The sequence below is a fragment of the Urocitellus parryii genome, chromosome 3 (assembly GCF_045843805.1).
Source record: "Urocitellus parryii isolate mUroPar1 chromosome 3, mUroPar1.hap1, whole genome shotgun sequence".
In the NCBI taxonomy this organism is placed as follows: Eukaryota; Metazoa; Chordata; class Mammalia; order Rodentia; family Sciuridae; genus Urocitellus; species Urocitellus parryii.
Window position 1 is genome coordinate 68,253,079 of NC_135533.1, and position 19,109 is coordinate 68,272,187.

The window sequence follows — 19,109 nt, forward strand, 5'->3', positions numbered from 1 at the left end:
TCATTAAGTGTGCCCAGGAGAAGGGAAGTAAGTTCCATCTCCTCAAGAAAGGAATATTAAAAAAGCAGTGGACATGCTAAAATTTCCCCAGTTATTCATGCTTTTAGGGAAGAGAAACATTTTGAAGCTATAGAAATATCCTTTTCCTCCTCAAAATGTGACCCATTAATTTTAATGTTCATCAGTGAACCTTGCCTGCAGCAGTTGCCCTTATGGGATAATGGTGATTTTTGTATTTTCCCCATTCCTTCTATATTTATTAAATGGAATTCTGTAAGGAAGATTTGAAGGAGCAAATTTTTAACCTGGTGTAGATGCATTCTCAATAGCTATGAAAAGAGATTCAAGGTACTGTGAGTGCTGATATAAATTTACATTCATCATTACTGAAGAACATTATCAAAGGTATATTAAATTGAAGTATCAGGTCATTGTGTGAAAGCAAGAGGAATGCATCTTAAATAATAATTTACCTTTAACTGTGACAGAAATGGTATGATGGATGGCTCCTAATGCATTTTTGGCTATACACTGGTAATTTCCAGAATCCGCTTCTGTAACATGAATAATCTGCAAGGTTTTCTTAAAGTTCCGATAAAATGTCCGGTTGATGGGTAGTATTCCATCTTCTTTTATCCAGTAAATAATTGGGGTAGGCCTGATGGGATAAACAATGATGTTACAAAAAATGTTCATCTGTGACTACTTTTGAGGGTGAGTTTTCATGGAATTGTATAACAAATTCTTTAGCATCACACTTTTATAAATAATGCTCAAAACCTACATTTAAAATGGTAAGATACCATTTTCACATAACCAGAACTATACTAATTTGTGGCACACCATACACTTTGACTTCAGTGATGCAGTGCTGCTATGATAAGCTGTTTTACCGAAGGGACCTAAGTATTTTCTTCAAAATCCTTATCAATGAGGAGCTCTCAGGTATTTTTACATGAAGGTATATATCAAGATAATTTCAATTAAATCAATGATATTGAGCTATATTTTTTCATTAGCTAATGGTAAAAATGTGCAGAGAAACTGGGTGTGGTGGTACATGCCTGTATTCCCAGCAATTTGGGAAATTGAGGCAGGAGAATTATGAATTCAAGGCCAACCTTGGCAACTTAGCAAAACCCTATCTTAAAATAAAAAATACAAATGGGAATGGGGATATAGCTTAGTGGTGAAGCACCCCTGGTTCAATCCCCAGTACTCCCCATGCAAAAAACAAAACAAAAAAAAGTACTGAGAAAGGGCTCACAAATATATCTGTGTCCCCAGACTTTCACACATTTCCATAGCAAACAATAAGAACTTTTCTATTTTATAATAGGCTAATTGATGACATGAATTATGTGATTAGAGGATTAGTATTTTTTCCTTAATTTCTTTACTAGTGATAGTTAAAAATATTATTATATCAATTGTTAATAGTTCAAATTTGTATATTATATCATCTCTCATTCAGCTGTGTTTTTTCTATCTTTTCTACTTCTTTGATGGTACTAGAGATTGAACTCAGGGGTGCTCTACCACTGAGCTCCATTCTCAGTCCTTTTTATTCTTGATTTTGAAATGGGTTCTTGTTAAATGGCCAGAGCTGGTCTCTGCTTTGCCATCCTCTTGCCTCAGCCTCCTGAAAACCTGGGATTTCAGGTGTGCCCAAACACCTATGCTTCTTACTAAACCCTGAAATATGGAAACAGATAAAAAGCCAGAATACAGGCTTGAAGTTAAATCTTCCAAGTTCCAGCCTTGTCCTTAAATTTCTCTCTGATTTTGGATCTCTGACCCTTTGGAGTCTTAGTTTCCTTAGTTGCACGACCTGATCTAATGATTTCACAAGGTTTTCATGAGGACAAAATAAAGATCCATTCAATACAAACAATTCCTAAGCACTGAACTAGACACAGAGCACAGAGTTATGTGCTGGGAAGGTAATGATAAAGTTTGGTTCAGACCCTAGGAAGATCATAATACTTGTCATTAGAAATGCAAGTTGATTTAACTGATAGTTTATAGTATTGGTTTGGATTGTTTGGAAGAATAGAAATAATTGAGCAATTACTGAAATAATATATATTTGATGAAATAGCTTCTAATTAATCATGTTGTGCACATAAAAAGAGGTAGAAGATGAGAAATCATTTTGAAATTTGAACAACTATATCGTGTGGAACCTGAAAACATAAACTGTTCTCTAATAGTTAAACTAATTTGAATTTCATATGATCTGAAGATGAAAGGGGAATGGGGATAGAAACATAACATCATAGTTTCCCCTTCGAAGAGCCATGACTCATTTTGGAGGACTGCTACTCTATTGAGCAATTGTTCCAAATTTGGAATGTTTTGATTCTTTGGGTTTAAAGTTTGTTGTTCTGTAAGAGATAGAGTTCCAATCTTGGTTTTATAATATTCCAGAGTTTTAGAAATTCTTTCAGGAATATTGTGAAATTTCCAAAGACCAACCTTACTTTATTTCATATTTTATATAATATAGGTTGAGCATACTTAATCAAAAAGCCTAAATCCAAATACTCCAAAATTTGAAATGTTTTAAGTGTCATGTTAGCATTCAACGAGTAAAGTCTATGTAAGTATTACAAAATTTAAAAAGAAGATATGAAATCCAAAACACTTCTGGTTCCAAGCATTTTGGATAAAGAATACTCAACCTGCAAATCATTTGTGGGAAAATGAGGCACCGAATTTCAGAATAGGTAATTCTACTACAGTAGGTTGGAGGTTGGAGATTAAGCCACTTTCTAACAAAATAATAAAAATTGGACTTTTTTCTTTTTAATTTCTTTTTTCTTTTTTAATTCTGGTGGAAAAGATGGATTTTTAACATATCTTTAAAGGAGGTTGTTGCTAGTATTCAGTCTAAGGAACTGTCATATGTAGTGTGATTTCCTGACTTGGCCAGCAGAGGCCTCCAAATGCTTCCTGAAGTAGTTATTCCTGGACTCAGAAAAGATCAGGCCACTAAATTACCAGGTCAAGAATAGCATGGATCACAAACTGTGAAGGCAGCATGCTTCTGGGATCCCATTCAAGGCTGTTAGTGGATATTTTCCTATCGAGGCACTTGCTCTAGCCAGGGACTGTGTAGAAACTCGCCTGTAATATAGACCCATCCTAATAGTTGCTTTTGTGTCTGGGTGAGGTCTTTGCAAAGCCTGTCACAGGCACATCAGTTCTGAGATGTGCACAGATGAGACATTTCAAAGAACCAAGGTTTGGCCTTGTGACCTGTTAATAGGAAGGAATGTAAGGGACAATGTCCTAGTTATGAGGCTAGGCCCTAAGATGCTTGGTGAATTTCTGTTGTTAGGAGAACAAGCCAAGATGAAACTTGCAACCAAGAGCTAGGCCAACAACCAGCAGACCCTGAGAGTCACAAACCCTCTTCTGAGTTGTCTAGCAGATGCATGAGCATGTTCAATTTACAGTACAATTTCCCTGCAGACCTCCAGACAAAGGATCAATAGTAAACAGCTATTATTTTTAAGCCACTAAGTTTTTAGAAAATAGTTTCTTGCAAAATTATATGTCCCTATTATAACATAGCAATCATGAGGTAACTACTGATACTTATTTCAATGCAAACACTACTATAGTAGTGATTTATCTGAATAATGCGAATCATGCACTCTACTTTGGAAATTAATTGATGCTTGATGAGATTAGTATGACAATGACTCCTCCTATGATAGTAATGCTTCTCCACCAGTCTGCTATATTTTTATAAGAAATGTACATCAGGGCAGTGTGTGAACTCACAGGCCTTCTGCAATGCACTCCAATGAAAGCACATTTCCTCTTAATTCCTCTTTGTGACTTGCATTGCCTTCTGGAGTTAAAAATGTTGGTGGCCTCTCTCTACTTGATTTAGCTGCAAAGAAGAAAATAAATATGCATTAAAAATTATGAATATATATTTCTAGAAACTCAGTCACTGTCAAAAAGAAACCTGTCTAAAATTCTAATCCCTTTTCAAAACTATTTAGCATTGATTATGAAATTTATTAAACTACATCCACTTACTCATTGAAACAGGAAAATACAAATACAAATAATTTGGGTTGTATAAGCTCAAGTTGTAGTAAGGAATGTTTTCCTTTTGTAAATCCTTTTAATCTAGGTTAGGGTTTTACAAATTTTCTGTGGGTTGACAAATTTCAAAATGTTAACATTGAAAGGAAAATTATGTTACCAAACTATATATCCCTTAAGATTAGTGCTCAGCTTAAAAACAAAATTAACTGTCTATCTTCTAGAAGATATTAGGTTTTTCAAAAAGGTGTCATTATGGAAGAGGTACTTTGGTTTACACTGGGGATAACTTTACAGCCAAATCAATTTCCAAACTCAAAAGTTTATAGAAAATAAAACAAACTTGGAGGACTACTGACAGAGGTCAGGCAAATTATATGCCATAAATTACGAATAATGGTAGACTTAGATAAATTAAAACCAGTTTCCTCAATGACAAAATAAAGAAGGTCTTAATTCAGAGATCTTAAGGATATTTATGCAGGTCAACTTTTTTATGAACTCTGCAAAATATAACCTTAACTTCTGAAGGCCTCTTGGAAAAACTTGAAGTAGAAATTATAACAGCTTAAGAATCTATAGCTCTTCACTATTTTCAAACTTAAATAAATTACCTACTTGGTGCTCATCAGAGCTGAATGAATAGGTAATATATGAATTATTCTCATTTCTCAGAAGAAAAAACTAAATACCAGAAAAGAGAAATTAGTTTTCTAAAGAATTTAGAGATTTTAGGGGAAATTTTCTTTTCTAAAGTCACTTTGGGAATGGTCTTCAGGCCCATATTTTTTAAGAGTATATTTAAAATAAATGAAGCAAAATAAAATAGCAGGAGTTGGGCTATGTCAGTGATACCAAAATGTTCATATCTAAAGTGTGAAAAATTAATATAGTAGAAATTCTGTTTTCTGTCTTCTGGATAATTAAGAGGGCCCTCTATACAGAACTCATTATTTTTATTGATAGAAGTACCATATTTCCCTTTAGGAAATAATTTTTTTTTCAATTTAAAAGAATGAAGTTAAATGCTCTATTTTTTAAAGTTTAATTTCACTGAAGATAGTAACTTGGTTTCATACAAAACCCAGAGAAATAGTATTACTATTTGTATTGCATAATGTCATGTGAAAATGAATTGGAAATGTGATGATTTACTATGGAATCCACTTAATGTTAGTCACTAAAAGCTTTGATGTAGACGTATTCTAGCAGGTTAATACACCAGTCGACTCTTATTTAGTTAATGAGAAAAGTTTATGAATAAGACAAAAAAATGGAAAATATAATTCAAAACATATATGAAAGATTTTATCCAGATCAAGTGAAATGGTTCTTTTACATGAGAACAGTTAAAAACAACTTTCATTATTATACAGACACCATGGAAAATGTTTTAGTGACATGCTTGAAAGTTTACAGCTAAATTTTATAGGAAACACACATTGATACTAGTGGTACTAAACATATAACTAGAAATTTCATAAAGAAATAAGGTTAAATAGCCATGGAGGTGAAGTTAGTGAACTAAAATCTACAATGAAGGAGAAAATCAGTTACAATCACCATGACTCACCACCATTAAACTCAGTGTCACTCAAATTAGCAGCTATAGTGTCATTCAATTCATCCACTGAAATAAACAGAATATTATGAAGAGGGCAAAAAAGTAGGGGAGAGGGGTCAAAAACCACTGGGCAACAAAAACAAAGGTATACAGCTGTGCTAAGTACCATCCCTACCAAGTAAAAATGGTGCTTAACATTGTATATGACTAACTCATTATTAATTCACTCAGCCACCCCCAACCAGTAATATGTAAATCTGTGATTTACACAGCAAGATTGTCAAATAAAAGGCATTGTAGGGCATAAAGTACAAGTACACATCGATGTTCAGAATACCAAGTAATTCAGAAGGTCATCATGGAAACAGTAATGGCAATCACACCATTCAGTATTTAGGATACTCATGCTCTTTCCATCTGCCACCACTAGTGATCCTTCACAGGTAGTTTCCTAATCAATGAGCCTATTTATCTCAGTAGTATTTAATGGTTTATAAATTTTCACATGTGTAAACATCACAGAAAGGAAAATTTGGAAATGAACTCTTACCTGAAACTACCTTCACAGAAATAGGTTGTTTTTGCTGTATAGTTTGAGTGTGATTAAATCTGGCATAACAGATATAGTCTTCACGGGTATCTTCTGGGAGAACATTAGAAAAATAAAGGTCTCCATTCAGACCTTGGGAAACCCTCTCACTCTGTGGAAGTCTTTGAAAGGCTGGAGAAAGGCAGAAGGAAAACCAGATCACTCCATCATAACATGGCCACACTCCAAATTAGCAACTTAACTACCAATAATTCTGTGGACACTTCACTTAGGGGAAAATATATATATATATATATATATATATATATATATATATATATATATATACACACACACACATATGTACACACAGAGATATAAATATAAATATTTTAATACTTTTTTTTTAGTTGTAGTTGGACACAACACCTTTACCATATTCACCTACCCAGTGCTAAGGATTGAACCCAGGGCCTCTCACATGCTAGGCAAGCTTTCCACCGCAGAGCCACAACCCCAGCCCAATATATATAATATTTTAATAGAGTTATTAAGAAAAAGCAATTATATAAAAAAATGGAAGACACACTAGAACTCCAACCCTAATTTCATAGATGGGGGAAGAGGCGAGATTGGAGTCATACAGGGAAATGTTTTATTTAAGCAAGTATAAACAAAGAAATGTTTTACAAAAGTTTGTATGACTTTTCCTAAATTAATCAACCCTGTCTGTGCATATCTTAGAAAATGCTTTAAGAAAGTTCATAAAGATGTTAATATGATCTATTTCTATATGCCTGCTGGTCCCTGAGCAAGGAGTTGAGCATACCAGAGCCCCAATCTTGTCTGAGCTTATGATCTAATTAAAGAACCAGGCAGTGAGTGGGAAATTAACTACAGGGTGTGATGACGACATTATTCAAGGCTGCAACCTGCCCCTGAGAAGCAACCCCTACCCCAGTATCCCTCTCCTCCTCCACTTTTTCCTTTCTGAATTACCTATCATCTATTGACATACTACATCTTTTACTTTTCATATCCCTGCACCAGAATTCAAGATCCAGGAGAGCAGAGACCTCCATCTCCCGTATACATTGTTGTGGCTCTGGATCAGTGCCTGGCCCTTCAGAGGGACTCCCTCAAAAACTCATGGAAAGATTAAATGAATAACCAAGGACATGCTGAATTTCTAGTTTCAGGCATGATAATTCATTTCCCCTCAGGTCCAGTCAAGAAACTGTCTAGCCTTAGGCATGGAAAGAAGGTCTGTTACCCAATGGAGGATGCAAGGAAGTGGAACTCACTCTCTGCAAGAAGTTACACTTGGCTAGCTAAAAGGTCTCCTGAAGCTCCTGACTCAGTTAACAGAGCCTGAATTGTGAGAGTTCTTTAGTTCCAAAGTGAAAGAATAAGGAACAGTTGCACATCTTAGTGGCCTCAGGCCAGGTATTTGTCTTTCGACAAAATTTCTTCAGCTTGAGTTGAAACAGGTGCCTGGTCTAACATTTCACAAAATGCAAAATCATGGTTAAAAGGCTCCCTCAGGCAAGAAAAAGCCAAGAAACTTGGAACCAGAGTTTAAAAGAATACCATCAGTTATATGTGTAAGCCAAGTTCTTGGTCAAGATAGGGGTTGGTAGTTGTTGTAAATTCATAGTTTTATCCCCTGGAAAACAACGGTTTAAAAAATACTCAGAAAAAAAAGAAGGAACATTTATTTAATGAATGCAAAGAGCTAAAGACAATCATATATTTATTGTCTTTTGTTTATCCTGCAGTATTTTATGATTCCTGGGTGTTGGTAGATCAGATGTAAGGCAATGGACTTCACTATGGTGGTATCATTTTGCTCTTTGAGTTTTTTTTTTTGTATTATGCTTGGAAAAAATGTATGAAGATATGAATAATTTAAGTTATCTTCCAAAAGTGCTCTGTGGAACTAATTGCTTTCTCATATTGCAAATGTCATTTCCATCTGAAAGGTCAGAAGCTTTGTCAACAGCTTAATATGTACATAAACGATATAGCAAGCTGTGCAAAATGGGAAAAAATTAGTTACATACTCAGATGAACTGAGAGTTTACATGCAGTATATCTTTTTATTAAGCAGAAAGGAAACCATTGCTGATTAGGACCAATGACCAAACACTGGGTCTCTTTTTTGACAGTGACGTGGAGAGTGTTGTTCTCAAAACCATTTGTCACTCATATATTGGGTTGGCTACTTATTCTTTCAAAACCTGTAAGAAATGTTATAAAGTGAAAATAAAAATGTGTTGTCATATTTATTTCTTTATATATTTGTTTTTCATTTCTTTATGATACTTTCTGAGTGATTTCACATAAAAGTTAAAAAATGAAAATTGAGTGTTAAGGGTCAAATTTTCTCTTTAATAATATATGTAGCCTTTGGTTGCAGAGGAAATCATGCCACTGGGAAGAGACTTCTTGAAGTACTTTCTTTACCTTGCTCTTGGGGCACCACTCTTCCTGTGTTCTCTTCTGACCTCAGTAACTGCACCTTCTCATTTCCTTTCCTGGTTTCTCCTTAAGTTGGTGACCTCTTGAGGGCTTGTGGTTTCAGTCCCCCAGGCTCTGCTCTGCACCACCTGCACCCACCCCGCTAAATTCTCCCATCCATTCCAGTGTTCTAAGATGTGCTGTCTATGCAATAACATTGCACACACCACTGATCATCCTTTTGATACATGCACCTCTGACTCTTATTGGGCATCTGGACATGAATGCCTTATAGAACTCACACTCTGGTTGCTTAGTTTACAAGCCAAGCCATGTGTTTCCTCTGAATGCTATCCTATTAGCATAGGAAAATTGGGAGGGTAGAAGAGGCAGAGCAGTAAATAATTCCTTCAAGGAGATCAAGGGAAGACAAATTTGAAACTGACTAATGGATGGCTTTCTCTTTGCCTCAGTTTCCTCATCTGGAAAGTGAAAAAAATCATTAAATACTCCTCATGGGGTTGTTTTTAAAAATTAATGGGGTGGCCCATGTGATGTTCTTAGCAAAGGGACTGACACTTAGTAAAGGCCCAATGAATATTAACCATTGTTGGGGATAAAATAACAAAAATATGACACGTTCAAAACAGTTCAGTTTCCTCCCCACTGAGGGCTTCTGCTGTTTCAGGAAGTGGCAATTCCATTTTATCAGCTGTTCAGTCTCCAAACTTGGTAGTTATCTCTTCTTTTTCCTCTGTCTCATGTTCCTGCCCCCACCCCAATACATCCTGAGGGCTCTACCTTCAAAATAAATCCAGAATCTATCTCACTCTACTGCTACCACCCAAGTCCAAGTACCTTCAACTGTTGCCTAGAGTACAGCAGAACCCCTAACTGGCCTCCCCTTTAGTCCTCTATACTCTCCATACCCCACCAGAAGTCACTCTGCTACTATTTATTTTATTTCAGACAAACACTCCTTCACTGGTTCGCCAGTTTATTCAGAGCAAAAGCTGAAGCACTTTTCTTTGAGTCCTGTGACTTCCATGATCTTGTTCATCTTCCTCTCTCTTGGATCTCTCTGTCTGCACACATTTGTTTGTCTTTTATACACACCAGGATACTCCTACCTTAGGGCTTACACCTGTGCTCCCTTCTACTGAAACACATAGGGGCCCCACCTGCTGTCTTATTTTCTTAGGTCTGGGCTCAAAACTCTGTTTTCTTCTCTTTTATAACATTTATTATCAACCAACAAAGATTATCTAAATGCATTTATTGTCTGCCTCCTTCTCCAACCCATCCACTTAGATAGAATGTAAGCTCAGTGATAGTGGTGTATTTGTGGTTTATTTGGAGCAGTTTCCATTGTATAGTAAGTGCTTGATAAAATTGAAGGAATAAACGAAATGGCATGTTATTTATTTCAATGAGAAGTATTTTCCTGAGCATCTCTATGATATTTTATGAATACTTCATGAATCCCCCAAAGAAATAATTTATTATGACAGAAAAAACTTTATAAATAAACTCTTGAAGAAAGAAAATTCTTGTTGTTAAAACTTACAGTTATCCATCCAAAATATTATAGCTGGTGGTAATCCGATTGGGGGTCTACAGGGAAGTACTAAAGATTGACCATTTCGAAGTATTATTGGTTCAAGTTTTTCTTTGGTCCATAACGGTGACCCTATTAAATAATTTAAAAAATAACTTCTGCATTATTTTTGAATGAAAAAATTTAATAAGTACTGCAAAGAAAGGCAAACCAAACTTTTTGGGAAATAGAAATTTGAAATTTATGTATTTCAATGAGAAAATGACATTTAAATACAGTGTTAAAGGTTAAAAAAATCAAAACATAGTAAAAAACAAAGAAATTATCACTCACTGCCATTGATAGTCTGAATTCTGAGTCAATGATTTCATGTCTAAAAATGTATACTAAATACATCATTATAAAGACACATAACTTTGATCTAAGCATGTTCTCCACAATGAGTATACCTTTGAATATCATACAATATTATTTAAGTCCACTAATTTGTAAGATTGACATGAGAATATATATGCTATGTCAGTAGTTCAGAAAAGGTTGGATTTCAGAATGAGCTGGCTTTATGCACATACATATATATCTGCTGGAAAGAAAGGAAAAGAATATTTGAGCAGTGGTTACTTGAGTGGTTACATTCAAGTGGTTACTTGAATGATTTTTAAATTTCTTTTTTTACTTGTAATTAATTTTTCTATAATGAACACATTATACATGTAATTTTAAAAGTTTTCAAAATGACCAGAACAGCAAATGCTCACTATTCTTTAAATACATGCATACAGGCTCTTGAGGTTTTTGAGAAATTTTTGGTACTGACCACTGCAAAAAAACCACAATAAAAATTTGAAACAAAAATGTTAAAAGAAATCACCTTCACCCATATACTGAATTTATTTTCATCTAGCTATAAAAAAAAATCTTATACAAAAGGCATGTGAGAAAAAATTAGATCAGTTCCAGGATGAAACTTTTTTTTTTTTAAATAAATCCTGGTCTTTTATTCAGGACTTGGATAAAAGACACAATGGATTGGCAAAGCATTAGGTTGAGAAGTTTTGCTAAGGGAAAGCAGAAAGGAGCAATAACTTTCATGCAAAATAAAGTAAGAGTATTGTAATCGATGTCATTGCTTTCTTATTACAGTATTTGGATGGTGATGTAACAGATGCTGAATCTTGGATTGATATTTTTCTATTTTATTTTGTGTGTGGTACTAGGGACTGACACCAGGAGTGCTGTACTCTAGAACTACATTCTAGCCCTTTTTTTTTCATTTGAATCAAATGGGGTATAATTTCTCATTTTTCCAAGTGTACAGGTTGCAGAATCACATTGGTTATACAGCCACATATATACATACAGCAATACTAGTGTCTATTTTATTCTGCTGCCCTTCCTATCCCCCCTTCGCTTCCCCTCCCCTCCCATCACTTCTTTCTACCCAATCTAATGTGACACATTTCTTTTTTCTTTTTTTTCCCTCACATCATCATAAATGTATTTTGTATAATGATGAGGGTCTCCTTCCAGCTTCCGTGCAATTCCCCTTCTCCCTCTCATTCCCTCCCACCTCTCTTCCCTATTTAGTGTTAATCTTCTTCTCATGCTCTTCCTCCCTACCCCATTTTGAGTCACCCACCTTTTATTTTTGAGATAGGGTTTCTCTAAGTTGCCCAGGCTGGCCTTGAATTTGAGATCCTCCTGTCTTAACCTCTCAAGTATCTGGAATTATAGGCGTGCACCACCATGCCCAGCTTGGAACAGTACTTTAAATGGTCATATTTGAAAAGTCTCACTTACTGGATGGGCGGACGACAATGTTATTAGAAATTGCAGCACCACGCTCATTCCTCGCTGTACACTGATAGACTCCTTCATAAGTCTCTGCTTTCCCTTCACTCATAATGTTGATTATAAGCGTTCCTGATCCAGGCTTCATGGTGACCAGAGGGTCTTTATCTATGTCAAAATGAGTTCCATTTCGTGTCCAAGAAAAGCTGCCCAATACATCAAGAGTTAAGTTTATTAATGATCCAGAAAAAATAGGATTATTTACTCTTCAACAAGTTCCTAATAGTCATGAGTCCCTAGAAACAATCATTAGATTTTAATATAAAGTAGAAAGGCAATAATTCCCCATATTTAAAATGTTGCTCTGAGTCATGACTTAGAAGAAGGTGGTGGTTATACATTTTGAGGTACCTGTCTTCTTCAAAGCTCAAAGCTAACACACATTGCCTGTCACTTATCCAAGGAAACACAGGAAACAGTTCTCTCAGGCATATTCTCTTTGAGTTTTATTAGCATTTTTTATTGTAAACCCCATTATTCATAGAGTTGATAACCCGTCTATAATAATCAGCTCTGGGCTGAAATGTGACAAGAAAGTATTGTCTATATGAGCTGAAAATTGATCAGACCCGTTTCAAGTTACCAAAATGCAAAATGGAGGCTGGGATCAGGGTAAGAGTTACAAGTTCAGGGTGTTTTAAATGGTTATTAAAAGTGGTAATTCTATATAAACTCTATTTTGAGAATTTTTACTCTGAGAGATGGTTTTACAAATTCCTCGAAGGTATGCCAAATTGTCAACTGAGATTTCTCTTTCTTGGTTTGATTTATACAAATGCCTCCTATAAAAGTCACAGTGCTCATGCAATTCAATGCTTCATAACTAGTAACAAATCAGTGATGGCCAAGGCCACTTAAAGGCATCCATCTCTAATGTGCTTTCTGGGTCCACTTAGATTTTCCTTTTCTCTGTTCATCCTCACAATGGTGGTTGCCACAACTAGGACCGTGGGGATGGGGCTCCTGGCACTTGGCAGGTAGAGGTCAGGGATGCTGCTAAGTGTCCCACAGTGCACAGGACAATAAAAAATTATCCCACAATAAAAAAAATATCCCACAATAAAAAAATTATCCAACCCAACTTATCAATGGTGTTGGGGAGGAGAAACCCTATCCTATAGAGAATTACAGAAGGCAGATATTAAACAAGCAAGAAGTTGAAGGGGAACTCCACCAAAGAACATCATGTCAGGGCTTGTGTGGTAAGAGTTTCCAATAATATGGCAGAATATCATTTTAAAGAAAACCTTTGATAAGGATTTTGATATACCATAGGTATTTAGTGCCAGTTAATTTTCTCCTCAGGTGCTAGCTTGTAATAGTAGTAAAATCCTATAATAGCCAAACTTGGAAATAAAATATCTAAAACATTTCACTTCTTTGTTACTTATAATTACATTTATTATAATTTAATAATCATCAAAGTTATTACAATTTACTAATTATTAAAAATCATTGTATTTTGATAACAACCTAACTCTAAAATTCTAATGTACTGGACAAGTCATAGATCATCCACTATAGGACCTTGGATAAGTTATCTAGTATTGCTGGGCATCAGTTTCCCATCTAATAAATACACCAATTTGACAGGATTTTGACGGACTCATGCCAAGATCCACACGAAGAATACTGAGTACTGAATCCTGACAAATTGGAAAACTATTCAGGACTATATTACAGATCACTGTAAAGGTAGTGGAGATCTTGAAAGTAGTAAATTTAACTTCTTCCTTTTCTTTTTAACAGATGAGGAAACTGAAACCCAGAGAAATGGGATTTGCTCATGTCATAAGGCCATTAGTGTCAGAGACAGGATTGGAAGGCTCTTTCCACATCTTCCCATAAATTATGAGCATTCTGCAGAAAATCTGCCCATGAAAATGCAATAATCTGGGATTTAAAAGGAACAAATTGGCTCTGATTAATCTGGGAGATAAAACCATAAACCAACAACTGATGCTTTAGGAATAAGCAATTGCCTTCTGTATCTTGGAAGAGTTAAAATGATCTGTGGAGTTGGTAAGATAAACCAAAGGGTAATCTAATCAATCACACTGAGAAATGTCTAACTCAAAAAGAAGAGTTCTACATGGCCTACCTTATTCTACGGAGTTTCCAAATTTATTTCTATACTTAGAGATTCCTGGACTTATTTTCAGTACTGTCAAAAAGCAGAAAGTACACCCACCTTGGAGGAGGCTTCCCTTTGGCCTCACACTGGATCACGATATTCTCCCGAGGGTCAATAATGTAATCTTTTGGAGATTGGTGAGTGATGGTTGGAGGTTGTACCACTTCATTTCAGAAGGAAGAATAAATGTAAAAAAATAAATCATGTAATATCATACAGCAACCATTTTTCCTAATCACTTGCAGGACACTACATTTGCTCCAAACATCTCTAGTAATTTCCAATGAGGCTGTGCATACCTCAATAGACTTTCAACCTCAAGTTGAAGTTGAGGCATGACTTCCTTGGGGCAACTTTACACACACTCACCAAGTCCATTTTCCCACACTAAAAGTTTGGGAAAACAATCATCAGTATAATCCTAATATTAAAACATTTCTTTCTGATGTAACAATGAGAAATTCTTCTAATTCTTTTGGTACAAATGATGTCTTTCAGTGAAATTCAAGTTGGGATGTAAATTTGAGTCTTTCTTAGGAAAGAGTAATTTACAGTTCATTAGTGTGCTTACATAAATTAAAATATATTGGGAACACGTTCACTTGAGAATCTTAATTTTAAAAGATCATTAAATTGGAGACCTGACATGCCTTATTAGAACCAGAGGTAGGTGAATTAGGAACAAGGCAAAAACAGTCTTATTTCAAAGATAATGAAATTGAAGTTCTGTGTTCTAGAAGACAATGTTTCCATTTTACTTTTCAAAGTGTTATCTTATCTTTTATTATGAAATTGTAGGGGGAAACTGTTTTGCCTCAGAACAATCCAATCTAAAGAAAGCCAGTATCTGGACCTCTGCGGCTCTTCAATTTGCTCTAAGGTCACCATATCTTTCCTCTTGTGAAATCAGAATTACAATGTCAGAACAGGAAGGCTCTAGAGAAACAATCTATTTCAACCCTTGTTTAGAGTGGCAAATGGCGTGACTAGGAAGGCACAAAGCAGAGAACAAAATTCTCTAGAAAATTCTCTGCTTGCTTACTCCTGCCACTACCTTGCACACTCCAGGAGAGCTGTTTACACACACCAGTGGTTCTCAACCAGGGCAATTTGCGCCCACCCTTCCAGGGGTATTTGGTCATATCTGGAGACAATTTCAGATGTTACAACTAGATAGGTGGCTGTACTGGCCTCTTGCAGGTAGAAGCCAGGGATGTTCCTAAATATCTTCAAGTGTACAGGAAATCCCCCGCAGCAGACTTATTTGGCCTAAATATCATTAGTGCTAAGACTTGGAAACCTGGCACAGGCCACATCGTGAGAGGCATTCCCAGAGCCCTGCCATTCAATGGCCCTGATCCAGTACGCCTCCCCTCATCTGAAACTTTCCCTGAAACCCTCGTTTGAACTCTCAATTTCCTTTCCTTTGTTGATGCATTTGACTTTCTGGATCATTTCGGTTTTTCATCTTCTGGATCTTACCTGTCCTCTCTGCCCACATTCTGTGCTTGCTTTGTGAAAACTCCTCCACCTGCCAACCAAGCATTTTCCAAAGCTCAGTAACTGCCCCCTGCTCTTGTCCTTATTGAGGTTAACTGTTGCTGGGGCAAAATTTAATGCCTCTGCATATAAAGCTTTGTAAATCTGTGAACATGGTTCTCTTCTCTTGCTTTGGTCTACAGCTTATTGCTGCTGTTCACTAGGCATTTCCTACTAAACATCCAAGTAAGTCCTAAATTCTAAAGCTAAATTCTTTCTGGTCATCATTTATTATGTACTAATTAAATGTAGCCTCTTGAACAATATAAGTTTCCTTACCCTTTAGCAACATACCATCACCTTTTCATCTTCCAACTAACCTGCCTCCTCTTTTAGCCTTTCACCACACACATAAATCCCACATTTTTCTAGCCCTTTCAATTGCTGGTTAGCAGATTGGTCCAGAGGTTCAAAATTTGTATGTTTGTTTCTTACTAACTGTGGGACTTAGGCAAGTTTCTTAATTTCTGTATGTCCTAGTTTCTTCAGAGGGAAAGTGAGGTTTAAAAGTAGTATTTATATCCTAGGGTAGCTGGGGGAATTAATAAAATAATTTGTGTAAAATTCTTAGTAAATGCCAATATTAGAAATGTTTGCTATTTTTAAATTATTGCCATAATTATTTTTATTTGTACCAGCTTTACCTATGAGGAGTGATTGATTGATCTTTCTATCTCTAGGAATACAGTTTGGGATGATGGAAGGAAGCCTGGGATTGCACACCTCAAAAATGGTGAGCATAGGCACAAATTTGGTGGTTTCAAATGTAGAGCTTCTCTCATGTGTCTACAGCTGAGCCAGCTTAGATGTCACTCCTAGCTGCCAGGAGTTTACCATCTGGAGGTACCTTTGTGAACAGTGCTCTGGTCACATGGCAATTAACAAATGTTTTGCAGTAATAAGTAGTAATAAGTGATTTTACATAATTTTCCTGGCTAACTCAACATCAAAGGAAATTTTCAAATGCCTGAAAACTGACTATATTTTTTTCTAGATGATACATGCTGCCCAGCTGTCAGAGACAGCAAAAGGTTTTGCTTAGATTAAGCACTCAGAAATGATATAAGTGGGGGCTGCTTGTCTTTTGCATACTTCAAGACAATATTCTTGTCTGCTGGGTTATTCTACCGATGTCATTTAGAAACACTAGCCTGAACAGTTCTGAAGGCTGAAGCAGCAGTAGAGAGACAATGGCTGATCTGGTGAAGCTTCGGCATGCACCCACCTTCTAAAAGACACCAAAAAGATGTGTCTTTGTTCTAGCAAGCATGTAAAACCAGATAATCATTCTTGTGTATGTGTGTTTGGGGATGGGGGATACTGTGGATTGAACGTAAGGTTGCTGTACCACTGAACCATATCCCCAGATGTTTTATTTTTTATTTAGAGAGACAGGTTCTCTCTAAGTTGACCAGGCTGGCCTCAAACTATGGATCCTCCTGCCTCAGCCCCCCGTCACTGGGATTAAAGGTGTATTACAGCTTGCCCAGCGACTTGGAGGGCTGTGAATTTTCTCATTGAGTTACATCAGATGTGAAAAAAGCATGGAAGTTAGTAGAGCAGCATATTGGCAAGAGAATAATACCCAAGTCTTCACAATTCATGCAGGTAATATATTTGAACCTGGATAATCAAATGCAATATTTAACTATAGTAAACACACACGCTTAAAAAGACACTTGTCACAAAACATAACATTGTGCATTTAATTTACAGTACTAACTCAAAAAACAAAGACATAGTCAAAATTTCACACTGCTTAGTAATTTATAGAAAGACACTTACAGTCTTCAAGAAGTTTTGCTTTTTCCCCATCAATATCAGCAGGTGAGTGGGCAAACAGGATTAAAGAAAATCAGATGTTAGTAATGAGAACGTTAGAACCTGAAGATAAAATGGGTGTCTCCTCAATTTGATTTGACCTAAAAACCCATATTGTAAAGGCTATAGTTGTGAAGTTGTAAGAGAAAGAAACTGGCATTGATGCTTTTGTTTGCTGTTTGCAGCAGCTTCTCACATAAACATAAGAAAGAACAAAAGCAATGCTATAGGCAAAAAAGGAAAAAAAAAAAAAAGAAGAAGAAGAAAGAGATTCTTCCAGGAATAGGAATGGCTAATTCCAACCCATACATATTGTGCTGGACATGTAATTATGTTCAATTTGAAAAATAGCTGAACTCTACAATTAATTTGAGTTGTCACATACTGTGTAGTGTCTGATCCTATTATCCCAGACATCACTATGCACATGATAATCATACCTAACAATGGGACATCGCTACAATGACAACGCCCCATTCACGCCAAACCCAGCACTGATTTCAGAATTTTATATTTCTATGAGTACTCTTCAAGTCTGTAATGAAACTTTTTAGGCTGTTAGCATCTTTCTGTTTCCAAATTTCTCAATCATCCAGGGATGGCTGGGTCCTACCCTAAGGAGTGGTTCACATACTAGAAAAAGGGTGTGAGGAACAGGGGCAGGGAAGAAATTACATTTGCATGCAGTTCTAATCATTCTGCTGTGCTGCCTGTCATTACTACTTGTAAAGGTTAATGCAGGAGTGCCTGGGTTATCCGTGACTTTCTTTTCATCATGGTGCTGCCTCTTCTCCATTAGCAGCGATAATTGAGTTAGCCCTAGGTGCCCGTTTCCCTCTGATTGTTATTAGATTGAGCATTCAGATTAAAAGGGAATATATTTAACATGAGAGACAACAAAAGCATTTCTCCCAAGCATTTCTTTCTGTTGTATCTGTTGGGGAAAATGCTTATTTAGGCATTCCCATTCCAACAAGCTTGAGTAAACACATATAAATTAAAGCTACTGGATGAGCATTTTTTTAAAAAACAAGCAAAATAGTGCATTTTATTGTATTCTGCAATATAGAAGTACAGCAAAGGAAGTGAACAAAGTGTGGGGCAAACCACATCTCTTCTTAATGTCTTCCCACTGGCAGTTGTGACTTCTATGGCAAAAAAAGTGCATCCTAACAATTGAATAGCCCCAGGAAAGTGCTGTCTTCCTTGCACCTTGGAAATCTTGCCAAACAGATGTTCTATTCAGAAAGCTAATGGATTTAGAGAGGTCATGCAGATTAGGGATAAAGGATAAATCAATTCCGGAGTACAGTAATTGTCCAGATTTGAAATTCTGCTTTCCATGGCAAGAAAAGTGAACAGTTGGAACCTAGAATTATCTTTATTTTTCACAAACAGGCCACCCAAAGCAGACAGAATGTGGTATCTATTTTACTACTGGGACAAGAGTAGACTAAATAGAATAGCTGTTGTTTGCTTCATTTTAGTATTTTTGCAGATTGCTTATTGTCAAAAATTTGTATCTTAGTCTTTGATCATGTCATTTAAATTAAAAAAAAAAAGACTATTCACTAGGCTTGTAGCTACG

At 36.0% G+C, this 19,109-nt stretch overlaps 1 protein-coding gene across 1 annotated transcript in view; it reads right to left on the minus strand.

The window, feature by feature from the left end:
• The window catches only part of Nrcam (neuronal cell adhesion molecule), a 131,939-nt gene that overhangs the window by 49,194 nt on the left and 63,636 nt on the right, over positions 1-19,109 (minus strand). The window contains exons 3-10 of the mRNA XM_077796725.1: positions 17,486-17,503; positions 14,219-14,324; positions 11,977-12,173; positions 10,186-10,308; positions 6,180-6,350; positions 5,639-5,695; positions 3,793-3,904; positions 474-658 (exon numbers count right to left, since the gene is read on the minus strand). Coding sequence (XP_077652851.1) covers positions 474-658; positions 3,793-3,904; positions 5,639-5,695; positions 6,180-6,350; positions 10,186-10,308; positions 11,977-12,173; positions 14,219-14,324; positions 17,486-17,503 — 969 coding nt within the window. The remainder of the gene's footprint in view (positions 1-473; positions 659-3,792; positions 3,905-5,638; positions 5,696-6,179; positions 6,351-10,185; positions 10,309-11,976; positions 12,174-14,218; positions 14,325-17,485; positions 17,504-19,109) is intronic.